Source organism: Brachycentrus maculatus, unplaced genomic scaffold (assembly GCF_059751285.1).
Source record: "Brachycentrus maculatus isolate JH-2025_06_01 unplaced genomic scaffold, ASM5975128v1 h1tg000101l, whole genome shotgun sequence".
In the NCBI taxonomy this organism is placed as follows: domain Eukaryota; kingdom Metazoa; phylum Arthropoda; class Insecta; order Trichoptera; family Brachycentridae; genus Brachycentrus; species Brachycentrus maculatus.
In genome coordinates, this window is record NW_028280855.1 from 273,517 (window position 1) to 284,653 (window position 11,137).

The 11,137-nt window shown below is 33.1% G+C and overlaps 1 protein-coding gene across 2 annotated transcripts; it reads left to right on the forward strand.

The window, feature by feature from the left end:
* The first annotated feature begins 2,874 nt into the window (after positions 1-2,874).
* LOC148310318 (putative gustatory receptor 28b) lies at positions 2,875-10,906 on the forward strand. Of its 2 annotated transcripts, none has more exons than XM_088258653.1 (4): positions 2,875-4,499; positions 8,946-9,351; positions 10,245-10,313; positions 10,428-10,906. In XM_088258653.1, exons 1-4 carry the CDS (start codon positions 3,919-3,921, stop codon positions 10,587-10,589), a joined length of 1,218 nt encoding a protein of 405 aa, XP_088114779.1. In that variant the 5' UTR covers positions 2,875-3,918; the 3' UTR covers positions 10,590-10,906. The 2 variants fall into 2 exon arrangements, with proteins under 2 accessions (XP_088114779.1, XP_088114778.1); XM_088258652.1 differs by lacking the exon at positions 2,875-4,499 and adding an exon at positions 6,902-7,595.
* The last annotated feature ends 231 nt before the right edge of the window (positions 10,907-11,137 follow it).

The window sequence follows — 11,137 nt, forward strand, 5'->3', positions numbered from 1 at the left end:
ACGTTTTACACGTGAAGGAAAGGTGATCAGCTCTCCGCTTCAGGTACCAATCCAATGTAATATTGAATAAATATTAATAATAATATATAATAAAACCCTTATCCGCACCCCAATGGTGCATAGGGCACTGCATCATATAAACGCAATGTTATCTTGATCGTTTTACACGTGAAGGAAAGGTGATCAGCCCTCCGCTTCAGGTACCAGTCCAGGGTAATATTGAATAAATATTACAGTGAAAAAATCACTTGTTTTTATTTGACCCCCTCTGGGAATCGAACCCAGGACCTCCAGAACGGTAGCCGAGCGCGCTGACCATAACACTACGGAGGCGGACAAATAAATAAATAACAAACATTTCACATTACTTTTTGACATCTCATTAAAGATGAAGAAGAGTATGGAAGTCTGGGCATTTACGAGTCTGACGACCGTCATAGGCTGGTTTAAGTGATCACTTTACACACTGTAATATTCACCATTCTACCCATTATTGACAACCACACTACTCAAATTCTTGGAAGCTCTATATATATGAACCAATTTTGAAACATTGTTGTTGAATCACTAGAACTTCACTAGAGACATCTATTGGTGAGATGAAAAAAAGCTTTTTAGAGTGCAGAAACTCTTATATCATCATGTGTGGTCCGAATCCTGGATTAAAATCTCTTAAACACACTATTTTCTCTCATTCAAAATTTTATTTTTGTGTAAATGTCAGAACGTAATACTTTTATTTTAATGACCTGATGATGGAATGATTATTCTGAAACCGGTAACCGATAACTTCTTCCCTTCAAGTTCTGTTGAAATTGTTTGGTATTGTAAAGTCATGTTGGTATCCCGAGGATAAACTTTTATTTAAATTTAAGTAATTTCCCCTCAAATAGTTGGAGAAATGCAGTTTAAAAAAAAATAGTTTCTATCTTCTATTTTTTAAATCAAATTAACCCTAGAATATTAAACTATCGGAAAATTGCGAGGGAAAAATGACCATTGACGGAAAAAAGTAAAGTCATGTTGGTATCTCGAAGATGAAGTTTTCTTCAGATTTAAGTATTTTTTACACGTAAATAGTTTTGAATATCACTTTAATTTTCTTTAAACCTAGATAAGTTTGGTTGGTTGGAAGATATTGCTTTCTAGCAATAAGCCCGCCAATGTGTTTACTTATTTTCTGTACATGACGTTTAAATAAATAAATAAATAAATAACATTTCACTATTTGTTTTTATCTCAAATAACGTTTTCGTATTTGAATGTTTGTGAATGTTTCACGTCTATAAAGTAATAACTTTATCCAGCCTATGACAGTTAAGACCTGTGTAAATACCAAGACTTTCATATATTTTAATTTTTTTTTGACATATCGTTCACTACTTTTAAGAAGGTCATAAATCAAAAAACTAGATTTTTCAGGAGAACGTTATTAAAATTTAAAAATATAATACAATGTATTAAAAATAAATATCAAGCCACTTATTGAACTTTTTACTGTGCAACAGATCTTTTTAGGTAAAACCTAAAGGTTTTTTCTCCATTTGAAAAATATTTAATACCTATATTTAAAAAAAAACAATCAATACATTTTCTTCAAAATGCAAAAACAACACTTTCTGTCCTGTAGCGGGTAAATATTAAGTTAAAAATATGCCGCTTTTGCTGAAATGTAGTACATTTTCTGGGCATTCCAAAAACATGCACAACTGAAAATTGACGATTATTGATTTACGACGTTCTTGAAAGGAGTGAGCGATATGAATTAAAAAGGTCAAATATACCCGATGGATTAGATGTCATTACTGAATGTAATTACATATTTTAATCATTGATGCCGTAAATATTGATCAGGTAATTTAATTAATAAAATAAATAATATAAGCGATTGTAAATACAGGTAAACGTTATTTTACGTAGAGGTTCCGTTCTGTGAGACACCGGCGTAAAATGAGCACTAATTTATCTTGTTTAATGTATTTTATTCTTATTATTTTTTGACATCTCATCAAAGATGAAGAAGAATATGGAAGTCTGGGCTTGAGATGTCAAAAAAATAATATGAAAATAACTCCTGTAATTGAAGATAACCCAGATTTTGTGAGCTAGTATTTGGACACACTCATAATGTTGTATTTTATTCTTGCTGTTTACTTTTGACTCATTTAACATTTGTGAAATTTTGTAATTGGAATATTACAATTACCTGCTTTATTTGTTTTTCAGTATGTTTATGTTCTGTTAAATTTCTAAATAAATAAAATAAAAATAAACTTCAGACAGTTGGTAGAATTCCAAATTGAATCGGTGGGTAATATACCCAAAATGAAACACGGTTATTGAATTGAATTCTACTTTTATTTACATATATGATATGTATGTATGTAGTACTAATTTGTCTGTTTTAGACTCTATTAGACTCTCTTTAGAAATTATCTACACAATCATTTAAAGGTGGAGACTGACCGGAGCATTTCGTCGTAACGTAACACGTTACAATGCGAGCATTCAGGCAGTCAGTACAGCGAGCCGAGCGCTCCATCCATAGTTTCGGATGCTCGGTGATGTTCGCCGCGAGCGATGTTACGACGTTATGTTACGACGAAATGCTCCGGTCAGTCTCCACCTTAATGTATCGAAAAATATATCTTTATCGTCTCTCGACTGATTGCGTAACTCAAATTTACAAGATTCATGTTTTAAGTCATTTTTACCCTGTTTAAAATCATAGTCGTTAGCACATTCTTTATTAGTTTTAGTATTACTTACTTTGCTAATCGCATCTTTTGCATCATTATTATTAAACTCATCACTTATTTTAGTGTCTTTGATTTTAAAATATAAGATATCTTCATCAATAAAATCCTCTTTTTCTTTAAATATTTCTGTTTTATTAATTTCTTGGACGATATAAGGTAAGGTTAGGTTAGAAAAATCTAATGTTGATTTATTTCAGCTTATATATAAATTGTCCGACCCCTAATGGTCAGCACGTTCTACTACCATACTGGAGGTCCCGGGTTTGATTTCTAGGGGAAGGGGATCAAATATAAGTGATTTTTTTCACTCTTACATTTATGCAATACTACCCTAGACTGGTTCCTGAAGCGGAGGGCTGATCACCTTTCCTTCATGTGTTAACGATCAAGAAAACACTGCGTTTTTATATGATGCGGTGCCCTATGCACCGTTGGGGTGCAGATAACACATGAAGGAATGGTAATCAGCCCTTCGCTTCAGGTACCAGTACAGGGTTATATTGAATAAATATTAAATTTAAAAGAAAAACATCTGTATTTGTGGTCCCGTGGTTAGTGTCGCGGACTCTTGAGTCAGAGTTTCTTGGTTCGAATCCACTCTACCACAATTTGATACCTATTTCTAATAATGAGGTGCTTGGGTTCACAGAAATAGTATTTTTCTAAATAATAAAACACATTTCCAAATAAATAAAAATAAAATAAAATAACAAGATAAAACAACGTCTAAACGTGTTTCTGCTATTAGGGAATCCCGCGGCCGACACCAACCGGCGTAGTTATGAATCGGCGTAAATTGAACCGGCGCAAAACGACGGTAATCCGTATCGCTTTATATCCGTTGGAGGGAAATATATTTTTTTCAATCAACAACCGCTCATTAGTACGAACGTATCATATGTCATGCGTGTTTATTTGTATGGGTATTTTACTTAAACTGCGACTACTAAAAACGCGACATGTTTTTTTTAAATGAGCATACGTTGTAATACCCAATACTCCAAGGAAATATATCTTAGCTTATCAATATAATTTGTGTAATAAATTAGTTATAAAAATATCTGCGATATCGTACGCAAATTTACAAAAGATCAAGCCAGTTCAATGTATCGAGATTCGTCCTTCTATTTTATTACAGCATAAAAATACCCGTTTAGAAATGTCTCTGATATTCAAATCACTGTCACCGGTATATTATCCAGCCAGAGTTTTAGGATTTGCTCCGTTTTCTATATATATAGAAAATAAACTCCCTGTTTGGCGGTCTTCAAAGTACTCGTTACTCTACGCCATCTTCATGACATTTGTCATGCTGGTTTGTTGGATTCCGATACTATTACACTTTAAAAAGTTGATTGATACCGGCCGAGATAATAAAATAGCGTTGTATTTCAACATATTTAGACGCATCTCCACCGTGCTGCTTTCCATCGTCTGGATGTTGATTTCAATTCACAAACGTCACAAGTATTGCGACTTGTTGAATGACTTGGATGACATAGACGGCCATCTTTGTTCTCTCGGGGTCGTTGTAGACCATAGAGAAATATACAGGAATAATGTTGTGACCAGTTTTGTCATGAGTGGCATCATAGCGATTATAGCCATCGGTGATCTTAGTGTAGATTTGATATATGGAACTAATACAGTTATCTATTGGTGTTCATCTATATTTCTGTACTTCATGCGGATGTCGACTACATTTTTGTGCCTGGCCCATGTCCAGTTTCTTCATATGAGGTGAGTACAATTTTTTTTTATCATTCCTTCTCGCACTGAATAGAAATGGCTTATATTTATTTATTTATTTGAACTTTTTGTACAATATGTGTGTAGATTGGCGGGCTTATTGCTATAAAGCAATATCTTCCAACCAACCAGACAGACAGAACAGACTAGTGTGAACGATCTAGGCTTGTACCTTTTGATGTCTGTTAGAAATTAGTGGGGAGATAATGCTTGAACAGGTTAAGACAAGGATAAGAAAAAAGAAAAACAAAATGACGATAGAGTAAGGAAGGCATGGGAAAAGGGAATCAGGTAGAAAGTTTAAGGAAGAGAGGAGGGGTCAGGGGAGGAGGAGATGGACAGTTAGGGTTCTAAGGTAAGATAATGATGTTTCAGGCGTTTTTTGAAGGTTAAAATAGAAGGTGCATTTTTTACGTGTAGAGGTAGTTCATTCCAGAGTCTAGCCGCTTGGACAGTAAAGGAATTACTGAGGAATGCTGTGTTGTGGCAAGGAATGGAGAAAGGCTTATAATTAAATAACAACTACGGAATTTTTTCTACATTAATTTTATTTGACCAGCAACCGGGTTTCGACGTAACCGACTGGTGTGAGGCTAGACAAAATATATTTTTGTCGCGATGTTGGTTTATTGGCTAGTAAATTAATATAAAAAATCACAAGACTATCCATTACATTCTTATTGAAATCTGTAGAGAACTAAGGGAGATATTAAAGTTTAAACTTTAGATATTTGAATATAACGAAAAATGTGCGTTCGCATACGTCATCAAATTTCCGTCATCGAACGTTTTATGGTTTATTGTCAATGGTTTATAGAGCTGTAATAATAGTAGTGTGGATTGTTTGTCTCAACACTACACCACCATTCGATACGGCCGGATAAGGTAATATGAACGGGGAGTGGACCATAGACATCACCAAATAGAGCCGCCAATAATTTAGCAAAGACACCAACATTAAAATAACTCCATCGTTTCTGTGACGTCATTCACTACCAACTTACGAAAATAACGTTTTCACGAAGGCGAATTTTCCAAAAGAAAATGATGAAAGAAAATATTAAATATAACGGCTGTTATAAACACAAAGCAAGTTTAATATAATCCTTTATAGGTTGAGTATGTTAAATTAGATATTCCTCCCGTCTGAAAATGATCCATTACTGGTTTTATTTTATAATTTTTTTCTGGTACCTATTTAATTGATTAAACATCATTCATTGTCAGATACATTTTTAGATAATGAAACGTTAATTAATAATAATAGAAACGAAGTGTGATGTGTTTATAATGTAGATAATACTTTCATTTACAAACCACTCGGAAAATAAACTAGTAATTAACAGTGGCTTTAATTGTGAAAGTTTCGTTACTCATAATTACTAGATAACTTGTCAAATTTGCACCAGAGTATTTATAAAGTAAATATAATAAAATAATTGTATTGTTGGAAGGTGTTTTCGTATTTTCAAATCGTGATGGACTCGTTTCAGAAAATATCAATGCAAATTAAGCGATATTGATAATGCCATTAATTTCTTTATACTCGCATGTTAATTTATAATAAACTGCTTTTACTAAGCCGTCTAAACGTCCCTAAACTGTCAAATATCTTACATTTAATAGAAGATAGAAACAAAGATACTTCTTAAAGTCTCAACAAGACAAATCGTCTTCTCGTTTTAGAACTGTATAAATCAAAACCTACTAATTTTACAGAGTGTTTTAAAGGTTTTACGTGTAATATTTTTAATAATAATCATATTTTCAACATATTATTAGATTAAAACCAATATTTTTAGCTTTCCCACTTTATTTTTATTTGACCAGCGACCGGGTTTCGTCGTTACAGACATCATCAGACTGGTGGGAGGCTATACAAATTGTTATGTTATATATAAAAGAAGGCAGGAGTTGATGACCATGATTTGATATAATTTTATTGAGAAATTAATTTAATCTGAGTGAATTTAAGCATTGTATGATATTAAAAATATTCTTTTTAATTTTTTTTTTAAATTCCATCTCGAAGTGTCAGTGGATAATATAAATCTAATATTTTCAACATTTTTTTTGCTGGTTACACTATCTCTCTTTCAAAGTAAGATAGCATCATATATTAATTTTGTTATGTAGTGGCCAAAACGTGGGTCAGAAAAATTAACGTTTTGAGTTAAAATTTTTATTTTATTTGATATGTTGCTCAATTTTTACGTTTTAATTTGAACATGAGTATTTGATTCGTTGAATACGATTAAATTCAAGGAAAAAATATTTTTTTCACATTAAAACAATAATATTTTATAAAATATTTCTTTCTTTCAGTACAATTATGAAATTATTATACTAAATATGTACTAAAACTTGCAACAAATCGAGCGTTTGTTGAACTACGCTATTTTGTCAATATTTATGAGAAGTTAATGGTGATACCAGACGTTTCAACATATTATTTAGAATATTTTTGGAAATTGTATACTTTTACATAGTACAAAGAGGCGAAATGTCTTTGCTATACTGGTCGATGTCGCCAATTTATTATCACGCAAGAGTTCTAGGACTGGCTCCATTCCGCGTATACAAAGAAAACAACAAAACTGTATGGCGTTCTTCGAATCGTTCCCTTCTCTACACTTTGCTCGTGGCATTTTACATGACGACATGTTTGATTCCAATTTTGACGTACTACAAAACTATTGTCTATGGCGGACTGGACAACAAATTGGCTTTGTATTCTAATTTATTTAGACGAATGTCCGGCATATTCGCGTGTTATTGGTGGATTTATATGGTGATCAGAAGCCGACATAGGTTTTGCGTATTGTTGAATGATCTAAATGAATTCGACAGCCTTCTCATCTTGCACGGAGCTGTTTTGTATCATAAAGAAACGCGCAGGGAAAACGTCATAATTATTTGTGTAACTTTGGTTTTGATGTCCCTGTCGAGTGCCTTGGATTTTGTTATATATGTAATAATTTTATCCGACAATTCCGTTGCATATTGGATTGCTGCAATATCATATTTTTATATACGATTTACCACATCTCTGACGTTCGTGTGCTTTGTACACTTGCTTTATGTAAGGTGAGTACTACTAATGCGCAAAGGCAAATAGCCGCAAGTTAAAAACGGTAGTTATGAGAAAAACTAGTTTAAATTTAACTTAAAAATATGCTTTTAGCTATCACATATATGAAATTAATACAATTTTGCGGCTGTTTGGATAATAAATATCTCATATGGTTTATTGTCTATGATTTGTAGAGCTGTAATAAAAGTAGTGTGGATTATTTGTTTACCACTACTCTACCATTTGTGTTATACAAATATGAGGGGAGGAGGGTGGGAGGGTGGACCATAGACATCAATAAATAGAGCCGCCAATAATTAAGCAATGATACCAACATTAAAATAACTCCATCGTTTCTGTGACGTCATTCATTGCTAACTTACGAAAATAACTTTTTTTCGAAGGCGAATTTTCTAAAATAAAATGATGAATCTTCAAACCCTTATCCGCACCCCAATGGTGCATAGGGCACTGCATATAAACGCAGTGTTATCTCGATCCTTAACACATGAAGGAAAGGTGATCAGCCCTCCGCTTCAGGTACAGTCCAGGGTGGTATTGAATAAATATTAGAGTGAAAAAATCACTTTTATTTATTTGACCTCCCTGGGAATCGAACCCGGGACCTCCAGAATGATAGCTGAGCGTGCTGACCATTACACTATGGAGGCGGACAAAGTGATGAATGAAAATATTTATTATATCGGCTGTTATAAACACTTCACGAGTCTAATACAATCCTTTATAGGTTGAGTATGTTAAATTAGATATTCCTCCCGTCTGACAAAGATGCATTCCGTGTTGTGTAAATCGTAGTCGTACAGGAGAAAGTGACCAACTACCAAAACGTAAAATGCTCAGGAGGGCCATTTAAGTCACTTTTGCCTGACAAGAAATTAAACACCAATGCAGTTAGTCATTTTTAAAGAATCAATATATTATACTTCCAAGTTTAAAATCCTTTGGGATTTTTTCAGGGCAATATTAAGCTAGTAAGATATCAAATATATTGTCCGCCTCCGTAGTGTAATGGTCAGCACGCTCGGCTACCGTTCTTGAGGTCCCGGGTTCGATTCCCAAGGGGGGTAAAATAAATATAAGTGATTTTTTCACTGTTATATTTATTCAATATCACCATGGACTGGTACCTGAAGCGGAGGGCTGATCACCTTTCCTTCATGTGTAAACGATCAAGATAACACTGGGTTAATATGACACAGTGCCCTATGCACCATTGGGGTGCGGATAAGGGTTTTATTATTATTATTAAGATATCAAATAGTCAATGATCACTTTTTTGTAAAACAATGCACTCGATCACTTTCTCCAGTATGACTACTATATAGACTTTGCTATATTTTCAGGTTTTTATCGCTCAATAAGACCATAGAGAGTATGTCCAAGGTCCAGGATATGAGATATGAAGAAATTTCAAACATTCCTACAAGTTATGTTGGAGCCACTTCGCCTACAAGCGCAGTGACTGCGACCAAGAGAGACTGCATCACCATCAGGGAAATGTGCAAGCTACACGATCGGCTCTGCCAATGGGGAGAGGCGCTAAACTCCATTTACAGCATCCAGATATTGTTTGCGACCGGAATTTCCGCGACAGTGACCGTCGTGTATTTATATGTCATGTATTTATCCATTAAAAAAGATGCTTACTACATACATTACTCGAAAGCTGTCACTGCCGCGATATGGGGAATGTGGTTTTTCTCCATCATTGTCATGATGACGAAAATTTGCTCCAAGACCGCGCAAGAGGTAAGGTATTCTTAACACCCTCCTTGTCATTTTTTAAATATTTTTATTTTATATATATATAGATATATATGCATATATATATATGTATGTAATAAAATATCTAATTACCTACCTATACATTTTATTAAGTACTTACAAATAGTACCTACATAAAACAGTTCTACCACCAGATGTCGCATGCGTCGCACTGAATAAAACAAAAGACATCAGCTAGAAAAATATTATATTCTAAACTGTCAGAATCAGATAGATAAATAGAAAAATATTATAAAGATAAATTAAGAATAAACTTTAATTATAAACTTTAATTACAAAGCAATACATTGTTTATTTTATTATTATACACCCACTTTACATATTATTTACACCCAATTTACAAAGAAAAATATTACCACGTTATACAGTATATATATAAATATTTTTTTCATAAATAGCATACATTTATAACAAACATCCTTCAAAACTAAACATTCATCTGGTGGACTACGCAATTAAAAACGTGAAACTTAAGTATTATTTTTGACATCTCATCAAAGATGAAGAAGAAAATGGGAGTCTGATCATTTACGGGGCTGACACGACCGTCGTAGGCTGGTTTAAGTGATCACTTTACGCATGTGTAACATTCACCAATTCTACCCATTATTGACAACCACACTACTCAAATTCTTGGAAGTTCTATATATATGAAGCAATTTTGAAACATTGTTCTTGAATCACTAGAACTTCACTAGAGACATCTATTGGTGAGATGAAAAGAAGCTTTTTACTGAGCAGAAACTCTTTTATTAGTATATGAGGTCCGAATCCTGCATTATAATCACACACATGAGTGTAAGTAAGTGTAACATTATTATTATTTTTATATAACACTTTATTTTATTTTATTATAGGCAAGTAGAACTGGAATTCTCATCCATGGGATATATATTTCTAAAATCGACCTCTTGACCAAGTGCAGTGTAAGTTTTCAAAAAATTACTGAAATATTTCATATGCTTCGTATTTAGATAACTGTTTTTATTGTTTGTTTGTGACAAAAATCTAAAGACGTTTTTTTTTAAATATATTTTTAGGTTGAGATGTTTTCCCTGCAGCTACTTCACCACAAGCTGGAATTTACGGCTGGAGGATTGTTCACGATGGACCTGGGAACACTATACACGATTATGACTGCAATTATTACCTATTTAGTCATATTCATCCAGTTTGACTTGGCTGAAAGAAATAAACATTAGTGCTTAGTCTATGAAGAGACGCCATTTTGGATTTTCTGTCATTTATCTATGGAATAAAAGTTCTCAATTCGATTCTCCCAGTTTTTCAAGGAATTTCGTTCGTTTTATTTTTAAATTACCTAACCAGCCTTAAGAATAGTGTGCTTACATTATAATTTTCTTATATTTTATGTGTACTCGTATACTTATATGTATATTTATGTTATAAACTGACATTGTAACCTCCTATGTACATTCCCCGCCCTAACAAAATAGCTAATATATTGATTAAATGTCACTCAAATGCTTGAATTTCTTTAAAAGCATTAAAAATTCAATACGAGACTTTCAATTTTCCAATTCCTATGAGTTTAATCCTCTTTGCGACATTTTTTTAACCTTTCTCTTCCGGTGCTAAAATAAAACGCACGTCCCGGTGTTGGGTAATCACTACACAATAAAAAAATTGCGATTTCAAATCGGAAAAATAGAACAGTCGTAGCTAATCCTCTTAATTAATTATAAATAAATTCAAAAATTATAATAATTCGGATTTTTTTGCTGAAAAC

What these genes read in the sequence shown, in the direction of transcription:
- LOC148310318 (XM_088258652.1), top strand. Translation starts at nt 7,012, where the DNA reads ATGTCTTTGCTATACTGGTCGATGTCGCCAATTTATTATCACGCAAGA. An exon ending in GTACACTTGCTTTATGTAAG is followed by an intron (nt 7,596 to 8,945) that starts GTGAGTACTACT and finishes CTATATTTTCAG; the next exon opens with GTTTTTATCGCTCAATAAGA. An exon ending in GCTCCAAGACCGCGCAAGAG is followed by an intron (nt 9,352 to 10,244) that starts GTAAGGTATTCT and finishes ATTTTATTATAG; the next exon opens with GCAAGTAGAACTGGAATTCT.